Raw genomic sequence first — 23,627 nt, 5'->3', positions numbered from 1 at the left:
GTCACTGTGAGGAAAAACATTTTTGTAAATCTTATTTATTTAAAATGTTTAGTTTTGAAGCAACAGATCATATAAGCTGTGGATCAGAGCTGCTAAAACTCTCACCTCTCTGCTTTTTGTAGGGGATTTCCCAGACCAGGACATGTCGGGCTGCCCAGTGAAAAAGTTCACAATGAACTTGTTTTGCAAATGCCTTTCCCCCCCCTGCACTATGAAATGCAAATGAAGCATTTCATTTTTGATTTGGAAAGGCATGCCCAGTAAGCAGATCAGTGTGAACTTCCTGTTTGGGCAGCCTGCAGCTTATATGGGTTATAGCCTCAAAACTTAACATTTAAAATAATAATGATGATTTTTAAAAATGTTTTTTTCTGATGGGGCATTTCAAATTCAGACTATTGTCTGTAGGTGAACATCCGCTTTGAAAAAGGCATAAGCTGAATGTCTTATATTGTAAAGCTGGCCATACACATACGGTTTTTAAAAGATCTTTTAGTTATCGTAGAACCAAGCTTATACTGAAACAATCATTTAAAAGTATGATTTGTCTAAACTAAGGTCTATTGGTCTTAGTGAAGTCATTTGCACATGGATAGAAAACTGGCTACAGGCTACAGAGGGTACATTCTCTACTTGGAGTAAGGTTCTCAGTGGGGTCCCTCAGGGTTCTGTACTGGATCCACTTTTGTTTAACTTGTTCATAAATGACTTAGGGGAGAGTATTGTAAGTTATGTATCAGTGTTTGCAGATGACACAAAACTCTGCTCCTGTGATGTAAAAATATGCAAGCCACTTATATACCCTTAATGGGACTGCACTAGACAAATCCATAATGGAGAAGGACCTTGGAGTCCTTGTAGATAATAAACTTCACTGTAGCAAGCAATGCCAGGCAGCAACTGCTAGGGCATAAAAGGTTTTGAGCTATATTTAAAGGGGTATAGATTCACTGGAGGAGGGTGTTACTCTTCCTCTTTATAGAGCGCTGGTAAGGACCCATCTAGAATATGCTGTTCCGTTTTGGACTCCAGTGCTCAAACGGGACATTATTGAATTAGAGAGGGTCCAGAGAAGGACACCTAAGCTAGTAAATGGTATGGAAAATGCTAGAAAAGGAAGAAAGACTGTCCAAGTTAGGTTTGTTTACACTCGAGAAGAGGCGCTTAAGAGGTAACATGATAACTATGTATAAATATAGGTCAAACTCAACGGGCCAGATATTCAGTTCTTCCATTATATCCAATTGAGACATGCATTTTACTCCCAGTTTAGGTCCTACCAGCTTTCACCCACACTTCTGCCATGGGAAGCCAGACTCTGGGCCTCAGACCCCACCAAACTTGTCTCCCAACTGTATAGCATAATCCAGGCCTCGCATCCTGCTCCATTTGATAAGGCAAAATGTAAATGGATGGCAACTGTTCCATCCCTAGATGAGGATCAGTGGGAAGAAGCAACTGATAACGTATACATTTTTTTAATATCACTAAGATAGAATGATTTAAGATGATTTACCAAGTATAGATTACCCCTCTGAAACTCAAGGCCATGGGGAAAATAGAAAGATCCAAATGTGTGAAATGTGACAGGTAAAAGTAGGCCTCCTTCATTTGATCTGGGATTGTCCTAAGGTAATAACATTCTGCAAGGAAGTTACCCAATATATAAGCAAACATCTGTCTCTCCCTAGCATCAGGTCCCCCGAGGTATGTTTGTTAGGAATAATAGACGAACTAGTACCCCTTCAAAAATCTAGAGCATTACTGCGCTCCCTTGTGTTCTATGCAAAAAAGGTAGTAATAATGAGGTGGATGAGCCCCATCCCTCCCACAATCCAGCAATGGATAGAACTAATAAATGGAACACTACCACTGATCAAATTGACATATAACGCCCAGGGAGCACCTGGGAATTTTGAGAAAATATGGGAACCCTGGCTAGATGCCAACCCCAGTATATCTTTACCGGATGATTAACCCACGCATAACCCTTGGTGTACTTTGATGAGTGGATATTATATGGAGTTTAACCTTAAAACTGTCACTAAGGGGCACATTTACTAATCCACGAATCCGAATCACGAATGGGAAAAAATCGTATTGGAAATGAAAATTTCGTAAGATCGCAAATATCACGAAAATGCTTATGAAAAAATCATATTAGTCACGATAATATCGTATTGGCGATCCGAAAGTCACGAAATTTTCGTACCGAACAATTGTAAACAGCGGTAAAACCTTTCCGATTTTTTCGTGCAAACGTCCGAAAAAGTTTACCAGTAGGTCCTTCCAACTGACATGACGGCACCCACGCCATTTATAAGAAGGGAGGTTCTGTTTAAATATTTGTAAATTTAAGAGCTGTGAAGTTCTGGAATTCCCTCCCCGAATCAGTCGTACTGTCTGATAAATGTAATAACTTTAAGAAGGCTGGAAGACTTGTTAGCAAGTGAGGGAATACAGGGTTATGGGAGATAGCTGTAGTACAAGTTGATCCAGGGACTGGTCCGATTGCCATCTTGGAGTCAGGAAGACATTTTTTCCCCTCTGCGGCAAATTAGAGAGGCTTCAGACGGGTTTTTTTGTTCTCTGGATCAACTAGCAGTTAGGCAGGTTATATATAGGCATTGTGTTTGCACATGATGGACATGCATCCAACTTACTATGTTACTTAACAACACCTTTAAAGTGAATCTATCGTCTATAAAATGTTTTGCTTGAAAAAGGGTACATGACTTGCTGAATAAGATTAGCTTTAAACATAAAGCTTATTTATGTTATTTTATAAAACTTACAGCCACTTTTTAGCTTGTTTTTTTTTCTGGTACCAGTGGGCCTATACATACTTCTCGTCATTTTATTTTGCCTTTCCCCAAAAATGAGCCAATAAACTGAAGTCCCTTTAAAATTACAACTCTGCTGTCTGATGAACTGTTTACACAGATAAATCAAAGCAAAATATACAAGACCACAGAAATGTTCAAATATTTTTTTTTATGAAAATCAGATAACATGACAGAAATCTAAATATCACCATACAGTATATGAAGTATTAGATCATACAAATTACAAGGACATTGATGTCATAAGACTTAATCCCTTTACCGTTAATAAAGTTGCAGGTTGTTAGTGATTTCAGTAGGGACCACTGACTATACCTCATTTTTAGCTCTATAAACGGCTAGAACCCTGTAAATGTGAATAATTCAATAAAGTCCCTTTTGCAACCATAAACAAGCTATATCTTTATAGATATAATATAAACAATATTTTTCAATACTGTTTTCAGGTAAAAATAAAATCTTTTTTATTTAGATGATATTGCCTCTAACAATCTATTTTTAGGGACACTACTGCCATTTCCCTCTTAATATATAAAACCTGCACTAAATGAATTATTGTGAAGTGGGTCACCATTTTCCTTTAATATACAACCATTATAAATAGCAATTCTACTAACTACAATTCGGCCCAGAATATGTTCTATACTGTATTATGGAAAGTTTTGGGTCAACTTATTATGAACCCACCCTACAGATCCTGTTTCTGTATTTTGTTTAGATTTAGTAATACCCAGTCTTTTTTTCCTTTTCTCTATCTGCTCTCTAGACCTTCTCTTTACTATTTACCTGATATTTAACCTTGTGCTCCCATCATGCTAAGACTGTTACAGGGTGGAGCCAAAATATAATAGGGTCATGTTAGACTGCAAACAGTCAGTGTGTGTTCAGACTGTTAGCAAGATAGCGTGGGAAACCATTAAGTAATTTTTCCTGTGCTGTCACACCTACACTCACCATGGCTTGACTCCTTGAATACTGACAATCATGTCCGTGAGAACTGAGAGGGAGATAAAAGACTGCAGAGTGATAAACTTTTTGTGAAATCCCTATGTCTGCCTGTGAGTTCATGTACTCAGCGAATGTGTATACTTAGCTATGGGAAGTGAATACATGAAAAAGTACTTACTAACTACTAACTAAAAAGGGAAGCCTAAAAATGGTTTAAAAAATAGAAAATTCCTCTTGAAGGAAAAGAATGGAAAATTGAAAATAGTTGGGAATCCCAAAATAAAAAGAAAACAAGAGAAATACTAAAAATTAAATCTTAAATTTGTATTAAGGGCTGACTTACTGTACAATTTATTTACCTTGATAGGTATATCTGAGGGCATAATGTTCTATGTCCACAGAATATTTATATTTTCATTTATAGTATGAATTGTGATACAGTTGTCCTGAGCTGAGGCATTCCCCGTAGATATGTATTACAAAAAGAACATTTTTATGACTGTAGTTTATTAATGTCTTATTCATGGATGCCAACATAATTGTTAGCAAGGCACTCACAGGTCTTGGTGAATGAAACAGAAAAAGAAATAAAGAAAAAAATGTATTTGTTATTCCAACATTTCAGTCTTCCTTGAGTCAAAGGAAATGTTGGAATAACAAATAAACTTTATTTCATTTTCACAATACTTTCAAAGGACATGTAAACCCCAAACACAAAAATTTGATCAGTAAACAGCCTCTTTAAAATCTTTAAATACCTGACACTCTGGTTGTTCAAAGGTTAATAGTAAGGCTCCAGCATCTTCTTAATAACTTAGATTTCCTTCTCCTACTCTAACCCAATTGGCCCCTTCCTCAGGAATTTAGTTTGTTGGCTCCTGGGCATGCTCAGTTCTTACCAGCTCAGACTACTAAACACACCCTCCAGTCTAGCAGCCAGTGAAGACATGGCATTGCTTATTCCTATAGAAATGCTGCTCTAGATATCTGCTCCTGCTTTTTTCTTCTAACCTCCTCCTAACCTTAACTTAACTATTACAGTGCTCAAACAAAGCAGAAGGGGTCTTTATACACGTATGCTCTTTGCAGATTTAAATGTAATGATGTGTCAGAGGGAAAATGACCACTATTTGTGGCATTGTTAGAGGAAAATGCTTGCTATGCAGTACACATGATGCCATTTGGGTGGGGGTGATGTCCCCAACATATATATTGTAGTAAAATTTAGGCTTTATGTGTCCTTAAAGTCTGATGCGTGCCCTGCTTTATATGACATTCTATATTTTTTTTGCACATATATATATATATATATACTATATGTTTTGTTTTGTTTTTAAAACAAATAGGTCCCAATCATGGGAATGCAAAGGAGAAGATGTAATATATATATATGCATACAAAGAATGTTCTACAAGTTATTAAGGGCAAAGTAATGGAAACAAATATTTTATATTGTCCTTTGATATTTGTACATGCACTGTATCATAGAAACTGAAAGAAACAGTCAGGAGTGCACCAACCCAAGAACTTGGCTACTTAGCACAAAGCAGAGGTATAAAGTATTGTTTAGTCATAGGGCTACTGTTCCTCTGTGCACTACAGTAGCCCTTCACTTGTTGTTAGAGCAATAGGCGTATTTTATGCTAATGCTTTAACTGCCACTGAATTGGAAAGTAAGTTAAAATCAAAATGTTAAAGATCACATATGTTAAAGATAGCATGTATAAGGGTGTTAGGTTTAAAAAGCTTTTGAACTGCCTCCGCTTCTCAAAGTATTATGCTACATCAGAATTTGGCCCTGTTCTTTTCAACTTGTGGTGTGGAACGCTCTCAGCACATGTGCAAGGGTCCCAGGGACAGAACAGGGAAGAAGGTGAGCTAAATGTGGCTTTCTACAGGGTCATAGAGCTGCTGTATGAGAGCATGTACAGTTGCACTATCATAACATAAATATTGTGGACATTTCAGTCTTTACCTTCTCCTGCAAAATCCATAAAAATTATGGATTGCTAAAATATTACAGAATAATAAAATATTTAAAATTCAACATTTGCCAAGTAAATTTAAATATCTAATATTGCTATTCAATGAGAAAGAAATCCTTGAAAATGCCATCCCTGTCAAAAGGTTCTAGATATACAAAATATGGAGCTTTATTACTGACACTCACTGCAAAAGGAAGTTGTGTGGGTTTTTTTTGTTTTTTTTTTTTAAATAAATTAATAAACAAGAGCAAAATACTTGGCTATGGCTTGGATTTCTGTAAATGATAGAAGAGGATAGTTGGTTAATTACTTAAAGCAAATCTTTATTATAAAGCTAATTCTTCACTGAAGGAATCTGGGTGCAGGTAATATGATATATACAGGCCTCTGAAATGCCTGATGCTCTGGAGTTTTCAGATATGCTCGCAAGGCTTTTTGGTCAAAGTGTCCTGCCCTCTCCCTTCTCCTATTGTCCTCCTAGGTCACTGAGTACATGAGGTCTCAGATCAGTGAGTCTACATAAGAAAGCAGGAAAAGCAGATCACAAAATAACTAGACTATTGCAGGGTGTAGGGATGGCATGTTTTCCATTACATTTCTTTGATGGTTCTTGAGGAGCAAAATAGTCTTATTGGGCAATATCCACTGGAGGCAGTGCTTGCTGTGTTTAGTTTTTTTGTTGGTTTTTTTTTTTTTTTTTTACACAAGCCATGCTCTGCAGGCACATAAGCTTTAAAAGCTGCTTCAGTTGTGCAAGGAGCTGCTCTGCTCAGCATATAGCTGCTCCTTATTGAGTTCTTTGCTCTTCCTCACCTCTTCTTTTCAGTTCCTTCCTTCCATCTTACAGTGGGTGCACAAACTGATAGACAAGGCGCTGGGACACATCTGGCTTGCGGATAATCCCCTTTTTGTAGTACTGGCGGATGGAGCGGCTCAATTTGTCATAGTTCATTGCTGGACGATTTTTACGTATTCCCCAGAGGCGAGCAACCTGAGCAGAGTCTTCAATTTTAAAAATACCTGAATAAAATAGGTAGAGAAAGAGAAAATGATTGCTTTTCAAAATGCAGTTGCATGAATGATAAACACTGAAAAATGATACACACTGCTGGACTGGCACCAAAATGTTCTACTGGTACTAGTCCAGAAAGGTAGTTATTAACACGAAAAAGAGGTTACAGTACAACAAAAATCCAAGGCCTTCTTGCAAAGCAAGTTGACCATGCACTCCTCGGTTGCTAGCTGTAAGGGTTATAATAAATGTAATGCTTTCTTGCCTTTTCTTTGCACATATATTTTTGGCTGTTGATTGACTACATATACAAAAACATCCACCAGCAGGGACTGTACTGCTGGGTTTCATAATTGTTACAATAAAAGGAAACCTTTTGTCACCATGTTGCAATTCAGGAAGCAAATCCAACCAGGAGTTTTATTCTGCAACACCCAGTATCCTGCTGCTACTAGAGAGATATCTCATGTACATAGAAACAGCAATATTTTAAATGAATATTATTATTCTTACCTTTCTCTTTGTTCAGCCAACGTATTGAACGCCCATAGCTGTGTGGCTTTAACAAAAGTTCTTTCAAGAACTGCCACAGATGAATGGGCTGGCCAGAACCTGAGGAGTCTACCTCAGTGTCTGCCCAGCACTCACCAACAACCCCACTTCCACCTAAAAGGAGACTGTAATTAGGACACAATTTAAGGGTCTTTAATCACATATGCTTCTTAAATTTACAAAAATTATGACTTCAGAGCAGCCATCAGACCAGCTTGCACAATCATAATTCTATTTGTCATACTTATATACGCAAAGTTGTACACTACACTACATTATCAGTATAGATGGAAGTTGGAAGATGCAAGACCATTGGGGGGGGGGGGATTTACTAAAACTCAATTTTTTCAGCTTTATATTTGTTTAAAAGCACAAAAAAACTAATTTCCATGAATTTATCCAGTCATTTATCAAAAGATCCAACCAAAAAAAAAGTTTATCAACTTTCGCACAATAACCGTGACTTTTTGTATAGTCAAATAGAAGCCAGCATACAAAAAACCTAGAATATCTTCCAATTGTAATAGGGACATCTAGGTTTTAGCTGGTGTATTTTTGCATTCTGAATTGTTTTGATACATAATAAATCATGAAGAGCCTGACCCAAAAAAATGTGCTTTAGTAAATGCCCCCTTAAAAGGTCTATGCTCCAGATGTAAGCCATGTGACTGGTTATATATTCTAAATGGCTCATTTTTTATTCCATTATGGAAAAATATACACCCCAAGATTCATAATTAGGCTGTGAAACTTACTTTCTAAAGGGTATCATATTTTTTGTCACTGCTATACTCCCCCTCATTCCAAACACTGGAAATAAACTGGACAAAAAAATCCAGTCTTTAAGTACAATTCAACTAATTTTGATGTATCAGCTGCAATTGCGAAACCCCACAAGGTGGGTGCATCAACGCTGGAATTCTAGGAAAAATCCCTGCACTATAGAAAAAACATGGCATTTGTGCTTGTAAGTGACCCCTGATAAGATTGAGACTGTGATGATTGATTGATTGAGACTGTGTAAGCCTTATATAGCAACCATCAATAATGTCACTCATTTGTGAATGTATTTTAGAGTTCCCATCTGTGCTTTTTTTTACCAATAGAGCCATTGGCCAGCCATTGGCCACCACTCTGTGATTTGTGCATGGCAGCCCTGACCTAACTTGATGATATATATATATATATATATATACAGCATAGTAAGTTCCATACTATATTTTCTAAACATTGCTTCCAGGAAAAGTGAGGAAAGTTTCATTAAAATGAACAAATTATCAAAAATTCTAAATGCTTCCTTAAAGGAGAAGGAAAGGCTAAATCACTAGGAGGTGCTAAATGTTAGGCACCCCTCAGTGATTGCAATCACTTACCTGCGATCCTCTTCCTTCCTTCTCCTTTTAAGTGATTCCCATGAGGGCTATGTGATACATATACATATTTAATTTTGTTAGTAAAAAGTACAATTATTGCAGGAATCAATGTGTGATAAAACAACATATTTGCAAATGTAATGCACAGTTACATTTTTATTTCACAAACTTTAAAGGAGTAGTTCAACCTATTTCTAGCAACTACAGTTGGTCAAAAAAATTTTTTTCATTATTTGCTTTTCTCTTCTACATTTTTACAATTTTCAAATGGTGGGCAGCCAAAAGCTATTGGTCTGTGAGCTTACTGGTCTGTGAGACTATCTTCTAGTCTCTCATTTAAACCACTGCTTGAACTGCTCATATGTTAACCAGAAATGCAAAAAACCCTCATATGACTTCAAAGGACCAGCAGGAAGGTTTGACTGATACAGGAGGGGTGTTACATTTTTCCACTGTTTAGCATTGCTAGCATAAAACATGATTTTCATGAAACAGTCATCAGGAGGAAGATTTACCTGTAACCTCAAGTGTCACAAAAAGGTATAGATACAGTCACCAAAGATTCTGGGTGATTGTAAAAAGGAGCAGGAATTGATGAAAAAATTAGTTAAAAATTACTGTGGATCCATTATGTTTTGGGGTTGTGTGGTAGCCAGTGACAAAGGGAAAAAAAAAAAAAAGTTTAGTTTAACCCTTTAAGTGCCAGTAGAATTTTCCATTTCAGTTCCACTTAGTGCCAGACATAGTTTTGAACATTTTGTGCTCTCTCATTTCCCAAAATTGGTGGTTTTAATGAAATACCTAAAAATCACATCAACCCTTCATTTTCAAGCACCTTATCTCCCACGTAGCATTAAATACTAAGAAGAAACATCATAAATATGAAAGCCAAGGATCCACTAAACCGTTTGATACCCATTGTGCATAGGATTATCAAGGTATCTGGCATTAAGAGACCCCAAAGTTTGTGCATACATATTTCATGGAATATAAATCAGGCGCTGTATTTTTTGGGAGTAAAAATACATGTAAAATTGGGAAATAAGTAATTTGACCCCAGAAACCATATATTTTACGAAAGTACACATTCTAATGAAACAAAAATGGGTAAATACATCTTTCTACTGAAAACTACCAAACTACAAAGCTATGCTAAACCTAGCGTTTTTTAATTACATTTCTAAATATCATCACAAAGCTCATAAATATGAAACGCCATGGGTCTATTGAACAGTTTGATGCCCAATATGCGTAGACTTACCAAACTATGTGGCATGTAAAGGCACCCAAATTGATATACAGCAAGCAGAATTTCCACGGGCAAAAACAAGTAGTGCCAAATGCAATAAAGCCATCAAAATTAATGCTTTTTTTTCCGCCAAGGGAAATCTGCAGTCAGAATACAGTTTGAATACTTTGGCTTGGCAAAATTAGTTTTACGGACAAAAACAAGTGAACAACGCCTATGCAGAACTGAAACTGCAATAAAATGGCTTAAATGCAATAAAATGACTAAAAATATAGCAAAGTCACCATAAATGTAATGTAAGCACTGAAATAACACACAAAAGATATTGCACAGTGCAGTTAGCGAATACGCTATCCACAATGGCAATAAAAAAAAATTTCAGGCAAAAAAATGATGCTATAAAAAAATATCCACAAAATTAAGTGTGTGTACACTTGGCAAAATGCATGTTGTGTGCATGTGCAAGTAAGTGTGAACCCCCCCAAAATGTATGAGTGTGTGTGTGTGTGTGTGTGTGTGTGTGTGTGTGTGAATGTGAATGTAAGTATGTATTGGTGTAATAAGTGTGTATTTGTTTGTTGTTTAAAACTAACTTGGGGTTGGCAGGCAGATTGTCCTGGAGGAGCTGTAGGGCATGCAGGAACCAGAGGACTGTCTTCTTTTCTTGATCTGGTAAGTGGGTGGACCTGGGGGGGAGGTAGAAGACAAGAAAACGAAAGGCACGTAGTATCCATGTGCCTGACGTTTCTTATGGGGCCCCTTGGGTGATCACGCCCCAGGGGCCACTCACTCCCTGCCTCTACTCATTGTCTAGGGGCTGTGGAATGAGGGGGAGTGTGCGAAGGAGAGGCTGTTCCTCCACCCCCAAACCTGGAGGTGCTGCCGAACATAGAATCTACGATCTGTGGCACTTCATTCCTTTTATCCACAGAACATAGATTCTGCATTCTGCGGCACTTAAAGGGAAGGGAAGAGTGGATATCAGCAAATTCTGGATGCCAATGTAAAACAATCTGAAGAGGGAATGACTAGTACTACAAAACAATCCTAAACAAACTTCAAAAGCCACCATTAGCAACTTGAAGAAAAGCAAGCTAAAGGTATTGGAAAAGCCCTTACAGTCCCCTGACTATATTGAAAATATGTGGGTACATCCTAAACATGCAAGGCAACTCAAGAACATTTAGGAATTAGAAGTGATCTGCAAGGACGAGTAGGCAAAAACAAGAACTGAAAGACTGTTAACTGTATACAAAAGGCATTTAAAAGCTGCAATTATGCCAAAGAGATATTAGTAAATACTGAATTACTAGGGTGTCCAAACTATTGCACAAGTAACAAATACTATTTTCTTTGTTTTAAAGTTCATGAGATAAAATGTAACTGTACATTAGCATTAACATTTGCAAATATGTTGTTTTTAACACACTTATTCATTTACAAAATAAACTAAATATGTAATCTTGCAAGGGGTGGGCAAACATTTGCATTAAACTGCATTTAGTGTACATGTATTACATATTTCTAACTATTTTAAAATTATATGTAGTTTGTTTGATAGGAGAACCTCATGCCCTCCATCTGTTGTTGACCTACCAATACAGTTTACTATGAAAAACCTATAAAATGTTTTTCTCTTACATTGTCAGCACTTATGGCTAATATGTATTCCTTATTCGCTAATTATGGGTATAGGACCCTTATCTAGAAACCTGTTTCTAAAAATGTTTTTCTCTGTAATAATAAAATAGTATGCTGCACCTGATTCTAATTAAAGTAAGCCTTTTATTTTAAAATCTTCTAAAATTACTGTAAACAGAAACCAGAAAACCATACATTTCTCCCTGCATGCAGATTTATTTTGTTAATCTATTACAAGCAGCTGAACTGAAGATCTTTCACATTAGACCTTGTCTAGTGTGAAGGCCTACCCCCTTTTGCTTTCTAAGCCCTCCTTCTCTCCGAGCACTGCTTCCCAATAATTTAGGATGGCTTTAAGTATTTCTCTGCCAGGTAAAATATACTGTGGAAAAACATGCCCCAAGTAGCTTATACATAAAGGATATATATACACAGTATGCACTTGTAAATAATGTTACATTGAATACTTTGAAAAATAACTCCAGATCCTAAATAAGTTATACAGTTAGGGCCAGAAGTAGTGTCACCCAAAATACATTGAATTCAGTGAGAGACAGAGGGCTGTGGCACCCAAAATAGATTAAATACAGTGAAAAGCAGTGGGAACTTCAGCCCCAAATACATTAAATACAATGAGAAGCAATTATTTCTGTCACCCCAGGCCCCCTTACCCTTCCAAAGGGAAAGTTTTCCAAGGGCTGGAGAAGATTTCAGAATTACAGAGATGGGAAAAAAACAAGAATTGTTGGTATTACTAGACATGCTCACATGACCCACCTAGTGGTAGATATGAGAATAGCACACAAGCAGGAGAAACCTGTTTTGCTGCTATGCAGCTTGGGTCCCACTGAAAGTAAATTGAGCAGGAGAAAGAGTAGCTTATCTGAAAGCAGTTCTATAGTGTAGCATTAGAAAGCTCAGACTCAAGCACAATGCCAGTGCTGCCTACAGTACACACCAATATTAGAACTTATAAAAATATATTTGACGGTTCAAAAAATTTTTTTTTTTTTTTTTTTAAATGGTAGACTGAATTATATGCTATGTAAACAGTGTAAGTTGGAAAAAAAATAAATACGCCATAAAAATCATGAAAGACTTCCTTGTGGCATATTAAAGAATTTTACAGTTTAACTCTAAAAGGGCAGACAGGGCACTGTGGGAACTGGAGTAGACTGAAGGAAAGGTGACTAATGCTACATTGGCTCAATAGAATAAATAGCAATGGTCAGACAGATACTGCTGTCAACAGCAATAATATTTGTAAATTACTTTAAAACCATTTAAAATGGCCGATAGGAGCTAGGTGCAGAGCACAGCCAGATCCAATGCTTATTTAATGAGTCCTAAGGACCACACTTTAGGAAGCTGCCTCTGAAACTGTCATATGACAAACTGCATTAACAGAGCAAAAAAGAATTTTTTGGTGTACAGCAAAATAGAACTGCAACTCTCCTACTCAGTTTATAAGTACTATAAAATCTGATTGGTTAGATTGCATTTCATCACAAGGGAGAACAGGAAGAAATGCATCCTATACTTCCGTATGGAGCTGTACTCACACAGGCACATGTAAGCTCTGAGGAGCAGGGGGCACAGAAACAAACACACGAGTACAAGCCCTTATGCTGTTGTCAAGCACAGCCCAAATTGAATTTTCATATTCCTCTCAATTGGATTTCCATTTTTGTGGCACTTAGAGACCAAATACTAGAGTTGCAGGACTACATTAGTGTGACTGTACTCCAAAGTTTTTTTATGTTTAAATTTTAATGTTGTACCACTGTGCCACACTATGTCATAGCAGTGTCTCAAGAAATTACAATAGAAAATAAGTTAATCTCTAATTTTGAATGTTTAAATTAAATTGTGTTTTAGCATAACACCATTAATTCAAATTAAATGTCCATTTTTATTTTTTATAGCAATAACTTCCATATTGTTCAACAAAAGCAGTTTCTGTACTGTTCAATATTATTCAGTCCTGGGATTACCTAGGACTTTTTAGTGCATGAAAAGAGCCAGCAGGGAGAACTGCCCTGGACCTTGAATGCTCTGGGAACATGGGTACAGCAATGTAAAGGTGAACACAGAGTCGCAAACATGCAGTTTATATGCAGTAGGGGAGCTTACCCCATTTATTGTGACCATCTGTGCATCAACATTTTGGGGTGGGCAGCCTTCCCTTTGTCAGGATGACATCCATGTTAACCTTTACATTGCTGTGAAGACCCTGCTTGTCATACAAGAGGCCTGCACCACCAGTGCAGTAAGTGTATAAAACAATGGGTGTGCAGTGAATAAAACTGTATTGAACATGGGTACAGCACCATATACAATTATTAGCCTTTCTTAACTAAAATAATCACAAGTCAAGACCACTTGAGTCTTGAATACATGCTGATGGGCTGATTTGAACATTCTAGAGGAACCAGAACACATTTGAAAGGCTCCAAATTAAACAATCAATTTTTTTTTGTTACAGCACTAGGCAATTTATAGTTTGTTTAATGGGAGGAGAGCCTCCTGCCCTCCAGCTGTTGTTGACCTACCAATACACCTTACTGCAACAAACATCTAAAATTCCTTCCTCTTATATTGTCAGCACTTGTGGCCAATAGTTATTCCTTAAAACCTAACTTAATTTATAGTTTCATTGTCAGTTATTATTAAAAAAAAAAAATAAATAAAAATCAACAATTACACAATTACTTAAATTAGAAATTTTCCTCACATTTTCTGGTAAGATTTTCTGGGCAGATTGTGTAGCAGAAACACTAAAACGCCTATTTTAAAAACTGTTTTTCTGCAAATCATTAACTGTGGGGCCTTTAACGCAATTTTTTGCATACATACTGCTGTGTATGAGAAAATACTCCACATTAAAGGAAAACTATACCCCAAAACAATGTAGGTCTCTATAAAAACATATTACATAAGCCAGCTCATATGCAAAACTCTGCTTCATCTAAATAAACCATTTTCAAATAAATATATTTTTTAGTAGTAAGTGCCATTTTGCCATTTTAAGAATTAAGGACCTCCTGGGATCATAAGATTCAGGGTGCACACAACCAAACAAAGGCACACATTTATGCTAGACCATATTAGCCAATTAGTGGACATAGTTCTGTCTTTTGCTTCCACACATCTGCCTATTACAGTCAGAGCTGCATTATTTTTGGTCATGTGATCTATGAGGGAGCACACAGACCATCACAAAATGGTGGATAAAGGGAAAAGATGTAAAAGAGCAATATTCTTTAATAGGTCACTTAACATAATATAAACTGCTGGTTAATTATTCATTCTGCATATATAGCAATAACTGGTTTATTATACAGCCTAACTATCTAAACAAAGAACAGTGCAAGGATTTAAACTGGTCTTACATTTGATGCTAAAATGTACAATATTCAGTATGTGTATGCAGTTCTGCTAAGCTTAGCCTTCAAAACAACTCTAGTATAGCTAGAGTAAGAATAAGTGCAGTTTAAATCCACATTTCGTTTGTACAGCCTGCCTGTAAAACACATTTGTCATCAGATGATATGGTAAACATTGTCATACTCGATTATTGTGTTGTGTTGTGATCCATGACATCAGAAGTGATGATGTATTGTTTGTCCTTAACATAGCACAGAATCACATGTAAGCATGTAAATTCCCATTTAAAGATAAAATAAATTTTATTTATGAGTAGACTTTTACATTCATTCTGAAACACATTGTTTTAAGATAGTCTGCTCATGCAGTGTTATGTAACTGAATGCTTGTATTCATTTGTTAGACTGTGAACTCAAACCTGCAAACCACAAGCTATTATTAAACTAAAACTCCCACAGAAAGCTGAATTTACCCAGAAAGCTGCATAAGGGAGGCCCATGCAGATTTTGCACCATTAAACCTTCATGGATGTGCTCCATGCTGCAAGTGGAAGACTTCAGCTGCCCCAATATACATATTAATTGAAGGGTGCCACCCCCTCCAACCCCCAACTCCAATACATATGAGTACAATTTAAAACGTACCAGTTATAAACCTCTATACTACTCAAAAACAGTTAAAACTTTGTTTATTTCAAGGCATTAAAAACATTAACAGTCCCATGGGGCTGTTAATGTTTCTAATTGAATGAAATAAACAAAGTTTTAACTATTTTTGAGTAGTATAGAAATGTATCATTGGTACAGTATGTGTATTACCCTCTTTTGGTCACTATTATGGTTCTACTGATATCTATGCTATATAGTTTGTTTATTGAAAAGTAACCTTTGTGTTCCTGATTCTTTTTTCATTTTTTCTACATTTTAAAATGCACTGATTCTTAACCAGCCAAGCTGTATTTTAAGATGTCTTCTATTATCTACACACCTGTTAAACCTACCACATAGTTATAACCATTATTATTATAAAGTTGTCTAGTTGAGACTCTTTATATAAAACTATTTGTGCATTAAGTGTACAGTAATGGTACAGAGCATATTTTCTGTTCTGAAAGGAGAATTTTTAAAAAAAAATTACCTAGACTATTTCTAACAAGGGACAAACAATTAGATAATCCCCATTTGGACATATCTCAGATAAATTTGAAGTGAATTCCAAGGAATAACTATGAATGGAGGAACACCAAACATGCTGGTATAGGAGCTTGTGCCAATTTTTGGGTGATGGCACAATGCAGCCTACTTTTTCAAGCAACTATTTCCTGACAAGCAATGGCAGAAGTTAATGGGTTTCAGACATATTATTTGCCATCAGCATAAGGCATGCAATTATTTTGCATTTCAGGACTCTGAGAACGAGAATAGTGAAGAGAGTCCCAGCTCTCTCATTATGTACATAGGGCACAGAGGGTAGTATAGCTCTCCCTGGCCAAAAAAAGTATTGTTTCCACCAACTGAAGTGTGGGCTGTATTAGTACAATGTATTGTAATGTCATCTAGAAATGGCAGTTGTTGAAATCAAGGCAAGATCTGGAAAATCAAAAAAGACAACTGCTTGTATGCTACCCAGACAAAGGCAAACCCTCAAATGACTGCAAAGGGCCTGCAGGAAGGTTTGTCTGATACAGGAGGGGTTTGGCACCATTCCACAGTGTAGGGTTGCTTTTAAAAGTCATCAGGAATGTCAACATCTGAGGTTTGCAAAGCAACAACTATACAAGCCAGAGACCTTTTGGGATAAGTGCTGTTCTTTTTGGCCACAATGACCAAAAAAGGGGGGAAAAGGAGCAGAATTTGATGAAAGAAAATCACCTTGCCAACTATGGAAGTGGAGTCAGTATGCTTTGGAGTTGTATGGCAAGGAAACAATATACATGCAGGAGGAAGAATGGATTTTGCTAAATATCAACAAATTCTGGGTGCCAATGTAAAACCAAAGGTTTTGAAATACCCATCACAGTTCCCTGATTTAGACATCATTAAAAATTTGATTATAAACTTGCAAGATGTCCCATGAAGATCTTGGAATTAAAAGAACCTTCAAGAGTGGCCAAAAATCTCTACAACAAGAATTATCATTACAATTTACACAGTACTTGAGTAATCTGCAGGCTTTCCATTCTTACCACAGTATCTCAGTTCCCCTGGTCCTGTCTTTTCTTTCATCCATGCTGCTGTATTAAGAAAAATGGAGAGTATGAATCTATGGAATAAGGAGGGTAAAGGTTCCATGCAGATCAGATTAGGAAACACTACATAAAAAGGATAATTAGGGTGGATTTTATATTCCATCTGAATTGTGTAATCCCAATCAGAATAAACAAATACTTCCATGTTTTTGATTTCCCAGTGTATACATATGCTTTTTTATTATCTTATCACTTTAAAGTAATTTCATAAAATGCTAGGCTAGGAGTAGGCAGAGGAGGCAGGAGCCTCGTGTGCATTATTAGGAGATAACTTTCATTAAAATGTCTGCGCTCATTTTCTATAATTACCCTTCACCTACTTAACTCTTTCCCCACACACTGAACCCTGGTGAACCCTTTAACTACTAAAAGATTGTGTGGAGAGGGAAGTAAGGAGTGATTTAAGGAAAGGGAAGGGGGATAAGAAGGGAAGTGTGTCTAGGCTAGGCCCAGTTCTGGACTAAATAATGTGTACAGCTATAATAATGTGTACAACTGATATCTAAAGTAAATTAGTCCTGTAAATTAGTAAGTTAGTTCCTGTATCCAAGGTAAATTATAACCTTATTTGACACATTTCCTCCCAAAATCTTATATGACCAATATTTTCTCTTCTATTTTCACCTGATTTCCAAATATCTAGGTGAGCATACAGAACATCTCCACACAATGGTGATCTTTCTCTAAAGTTGTCCTCGCTCAGTGCACAGAGATCCTTCCCTGTCAGCTCTTGAAAACTGCGACCAACCTGTGGGAGGCGGTATTGATGTTCTGTCCAAAGAATCCATTTCTGTACATTACCTGCAGACCACTCCATTGGGTCTGGGAAAAAAAAGAGATGAACAGTGTTAATTTTCTTTTAATACATGTGCCAAAAGACCCTTTAGGGTCACGTAATAAAAATCCTGGAAAGAAAAGTCTTAAAATGAAAAAAAAAAAATCACTTATTTATTAATAAGAAACATTTTTTAATAAAAAACTCGAATATTTTAAATTTTTGAGTTTAAGAGCTATAAAAAAACCTTGAAAAACTTGAGTTTGAGAATATGGCTTGACTTTGCCTATGACAACTCCTATTGACTTCTATTGCAACTCGCAAGCTTTTGGCGAATTTTTACATTTAAGTTTTTTTGCACTTAATAAATATCAGACATTCGAGTTTTAAAACAATAACTTGAAATCGAGTTTTTTAATAACAAAAAAAAACTCAAATTCATGTTCTTTAAGCACAAAAAACCTAGAATTGAGAAAAAAATCAAACTTGACTGTTGATAAATCGCCCCCTTAGACTTCTTTATATACAATATTGTACACTGTGAACTGCAGCAAACCATATATAATAAGGTTATGGGTAGTAAATTACTATACAAGCTATATTGAGTAAATACTAACATGCACAAAAAATGTTCACAAAAAGAAACATTTTATTTATTATGCATACATATTATGCATCTTAATTTAATGATTTTATTGCCTGTCTTTTCCATATAGCACAGCATCAAATAAACACTTTTAGTATGCAAGTTCACATAAAGTCACATGTACAGAATAACACATGCACACAAATTACATATGCACTGACGCTTGCTTTCACCCCCCTGCCCAACCAAACTCGCTTTCCTACTTCACTGCTTTGAATATTCTGTGTCTGGAGGGGTGGCGAATGTTATGATTAAGAGTTCTAGCTGTTTATACCTTAGGGGGTAACTGATTTTTTTTGTGTTTAGAAAAATGCAGTTTTTCTCCAAAATGTTCTTAAATACCTTCCCAATAGTGCATTTAATAAAAATATAGATTAATAGCATACATTATAATTTATAAAGCTGCTAAAACTGAGATTGTTGATATATATATTTTTACACTCAGAGAAATTAAATGGTGATCAATTCTCTACACTATATACCGCTATGGAATCTATAATTTGGAAGACAATTGTTTTTAATAGTCTGTAATTAATCTAGTGTTTCATACACAGGTAAAAACATTTACTGACTTATAGTGATCAGCGATGAGCAAATCTGTCCCATTTTGCTTTGAGGGAAAATGAGACCGCATGTGGGTATATATTTATATAATATATAAAGATAAAGCAAAATTCTATATACAGGTACATATATTTATAAAAGTAAAACAGTAAAGATTATCAAGTTTCAAAGCAGTAACTAACCTGCAGAAATGTTAAGGAGTTTGCAGGCAGTCTCAATATCTTTCAGCACTTCTCCTACTACCATGGTCTGCATTTGCTCCAGGGAGTGGTCTTCAAGGTGTAGTGAGGTTTGATACTCCAATTCATGATGGAGTCCCTGACTGTCTATTACAGGGCATTGCTCTGGTTCCTTTGTGCCTTCTCCTCTGTGAACAACTGGCATCAGCCCTTTGGGTGCCCAGCTCCCCCCCTCACCTGCATAAAGCATGTCACAGAATGGCAGGAAGTACCCTTGTGCACCCTCCTCGGATGCTTTGTCCAAACTAGTGAGGGTTGAATCCTGTAGGGCCAGTCTAGAGTGAGTAACAGGAGGAAGGCTTGCACTATTACTGCCCATTTCAGAGGTGGCAATATCTGTGGGATGGATAGAAAAATATTTAACCTTTGCTTATAATATAGCTCAAATTCTAAACAACCCTCTTTCTCTTTCACATTACCTTATGTTTGGTCCTAAATGTCTTAGTGTAAAGGAGAACTAAAGCTTAAACACACGCTGTATTTTAAATACTAAACTTTCTATACAAGTTCATTGGTTAGGGAATCCAATAACAGAAATGATGCATACCATCAAAGTTCTCCACATTTTAGATTGTTAGGACATTCTTTTAAGTGCCAATGGCACTGCACACACTTTAGGGACCATTTATATGCAACAGTCAGAGGCCCAAGGTACAGCCCTGAGACTGGTGGTAAAGAGAGGGCTGCACCATTTTTGATCTGGCACTCCATGCAGAGATCAACACATCCCTGGAAGTAAGTGCTTCACAGATGAGCACAAAGGGGCACACTCTTGCCCCCTTGTGTTTGCGCACAGGGGTTTGCTAAAGTGTGCTCTGAGCAGCTGTTAAGAAGCAAACTATGGAAAAATACCTTATTCAGAAAACCCCTTGTCCCAAGCATACTGGTTAACAGGTCCCATGCCTGTATCAGTATTACGCTAGTTCACTAGTGCACTAGTTCATTTGCTGTCTTTTAATTCTGAATTATTAGTATTACTTTCAAAATTTTCTTCCATTATCTATGAAGCTACTCTGTACATATACTGTATATAAGTGTTTCCCAACCAGTGACTTGTGGGCAACATGTTGCTCACCAACCCCAAAACAGTTAATTATTTTTGAATTCCTGACTTGGTGGCAAGTTTTGGTTAAATAAAAACTACTACCAAATAAAGCCTCCTGTAAGCTGATAGTGTGCATAGAGGCTACCTAATAGCCAATCTTAGCCCTTATTTGGCACCTCCATGAACTTTTATGATGCTTGTGCTCTCCAAGTGTTTTTACATTTGACTGTGGCTCACAAGTAAGAAAGGATGGGGACCCCTGCTGTATATTATGACTACGTCCCTAAGCTCCCTAAGCTGACTGACAGCAGCCCAGGGCATATTCTGTGATTCAGCAAAAAAAGAAGATGGAAAGAGGCATATTCAGAGGCACAGATCTTCATTGATAAGGGTTGTGCTGGGCTTTTGGCTGGTATGAAATACCAAAACATAAGGTGTAGCATTTTGTAGCCTAAATCTTTGTTCAGCTTTAGTTTTCCTTTAACCACGTATAACATTCATCCTACATTTTACAGTGTCTGTACTTCACTTAGCTTCAGTGGCTCAGTTCTTAAACACTGCACAAAATGGATTCACTTTTATTTACGTTTTTAATCATCTTTACAACCTAGGCAATGTTGCAAAAACCGAGAGAATAAAACACTACATGGTGAGTGCTTTTTGTGTTTTAAATCCTATATATGTTGCTAAGTGGTGATTAAAATTTTTAAATCCCATATATTCCAGTGGCTGAGCAGAGATAAAGGAACATCTAAGCCTGTTAAAGGGACCACTCTCTCAAAGAGATGAAACTGTGGAGAATGGGGAAGCCAAGACAAATGATTCCCTTGACTGTTCTAAGGTCAGATGGTTTATCCCCACAGAGTGTTAGCTGGACTACTTTATATCCAATGTGTATGAAAATGTCAATACTTTAAAGAACTCTCTTGTAACTTTGTGATAGATATAACCCCTTGCAATCAGAATGCATGATATTTTAAGGCAAGTAATTGTAACATGACAAATAGGTGCAGATTAAATATAAAATATATAAAGTTAATCTATAAAAGCTTTAATATTTATGGTACCAAGAGTATATGAACATAGCTTATGAAAGGGGAACATAGCAATGAAAGGGGAAGAACTGACAGAGAAAAATAAAAGTTATTTATGACAAACAAGAAAATCAAATTAACAAATACAATGATGTATGAACAGACTAGCTATACCTTTGCATTCTTATGGACAGGATTTGTTTTGTAAAAACACAATAAAAATACAAAAAGAATTCCTTGGAACACATTCAAATGCGAATGAGCCCAGAGCAGAGTGTTCTTTCCACAAGGACATGGTGACACAGAGAATCACAAGCAGGGACACACATTGACAGAGTCACCTGCCTAAGTTGCTGCTTCATCTATAGACCCCTTTTTGTTTTATTGTCCCTCTAATGTTAATGCTGAGGCTGTTTTATAGCATCCTTTCTTTTAAGCTTTTATAGTTAGAAATAAGTATTTGAACTCCATGCAATTGATTATAAAGAAATGCCACCACTGCTATGTTCTATAAACTATTTTGCAACTTTAGGTTAGCCTTACAGACTTTAAAGCTACAGCACCATACTGACTTTTATTATGGCAGCCCAAGTTTCCATAGTTTACAAGGCTCATCAAAGTTTGAGGTTTTTAAAAAGGTTTTTCTTTTGTGTTTTGTACATAGATATAAAGATGAATTTGTAATAAGGTAATTTCACACACCATCATATATAAAACTGTAATTTTGATACTCATACAATTAAAAGTAGTACAATTAAAAGTGCATGTTGTTGCTATTTTGACTGTGTCAGTCTAATACATAACTCTGTTTCTTGAAGAAGGTTTACCACACACAGAAACCTAAAACAATTTACCTCAGATTATGGGATCTAAGTTAATGGGACCAACCCTGCAGAAATAAACTGATAAGGACCTTCACAAAAATCCCAAAATACATCTCCACCTTTTATCCTCTAATACCCAGAAAATTACCCATATTTGACATAAACATGCAATATAAAACCTCTTAAATGCAAAACATAATTTGCTATAGGACATGAACATTATTTCACAGCACAAAACCTATAAGTCCAGCAACTTTGTTAGTATAGCACAAAACAAATAACATGACTTAAATCTTACAGAATGTTTAAACATTACCTGTCTGTTATGAGAAGTTTCACTTGTAGGATGTTACTTGGACATATGTGGCAGCTCTATGACACCACTGTTACTGCCACTGTCACCTCTCTCTACTTTCTACCTCTCTCTACTTTCTACCTCCCTCTCTTTCCTTTGCTCTCCCTCCTCTTTTCCTCTAACTCCACTCTCCTCCCTCTGTCTCTCGCTGACGATGCTTTAAATCCTGGAAGAGACACGTGTCCAGTAAGTGATGTCTTCGTCTTTCTTCCTCCTTCTAACTTCACTCTATGTTTAATTTCTTTCTATCATACACATGTTTTACCTTTCCTTTAGGTTTACTTTTCCTTTACTTTTTATCTATCTAACTTGGCATTTTTTACAAATTCCCCCTTTACCTATTTTCTTTACTCTTTTGTTCTCTTTTTCTATCACTACTATTTTATTCACCTATGTTCTGCCCTTTTCTTTCTTCTTTTCTTTTTTTAAAATCAGACTCCCATCTTCACACTGTCCACCACTATTATTTCTGTCAGATGTCTCTATACACTCTCACCTGGCTGCCTCTGTTCCTTTCGCTCTCTCGTCGAACCATCATAGTTTATATAGTAATGTCCCGTACCTGTGTAAACACAACCTGTGTGTGCTCAAATCTAACAGGTGCAGGACCTGCCCGCTTAACCCTTAAGTAACACATAAGCAACTAAACATTCCCATACACTTTATTACTTGCAAATTTCATGATTGTTTTTGGTGGGTGGGCAAAGACTATGCATTCCCATTCAAATAGAAATAACAAAAATGTATAGCACAGAAAAACTCGCAATGTTAATGAAGCCTAATGAAAAGAATTTACAGTGACACCTAATAGCTTGAGGGTGCTTAATGATTATCTCATAATCACTATAAATACACATTTGCGCACTAAGCACACACCCTTTCTTTCCTGTAAATTTACTAGCCAAAT

The 23,627-nt window shown here is 36.4% G+C and overlaps 1 protein-coding gene across 4 annotated transcripts; it reads right to left on the bottom strand.

The window, feature by feature from the left end:
• Positions 1-2,975: 2,975 nt before the first annotated feature.
• spdef (SAM pointed domain containing ETS transcription factor) lies at positions 2,976-23,374 on the bottom strand. 4 transcript variants are annotated; one of them, XM_012965225.3, is made up of 6 exons: positions 22,682-23,371; positions 19,406-19,798; positions 17,863-18,060; positions 17,176-17,220; positions 7,302-7,454; positions 2,976-6,796 (listed from the first exon to the last, which is right to left on the bottom strand). In XM_012965225.3, exons 2-6 carry the CDS (start codon positions 19,779-19,781, stop codon positions 6,618-6,620), a joined length of 951 nt encoding a protein of 316 aa, XP_012820679.1. In that variant the 5' UTR covers positions 19,782-19,798; positions 22,682-23,371; the 3' UTR covers positions 2,976-6,617.
• Positions 23,375-23,627: the final 253 nt, after the last annotated feature.

Source organism: Xenopus tropicalis, chromosome 2 (assembly GCF_000004195.4).
Source record: "Xenopus tropicalis strain Nigerian chromosome 2, UCB_Xtro_10.0, whole genome shotgun sequence".
In the NCBI taxonomy this organism is placed as follows: Eukaryota; Metazoa; Chordata; class Amphibia; order Anura; family Pipidae; genus Xenopus; species Xenopus tropicalis.
The sequence above is the reverse complement of the archived record's forward strand: the minus strand, read 5'-3'. Positions and strand labels throughout refer to the sequence as shown.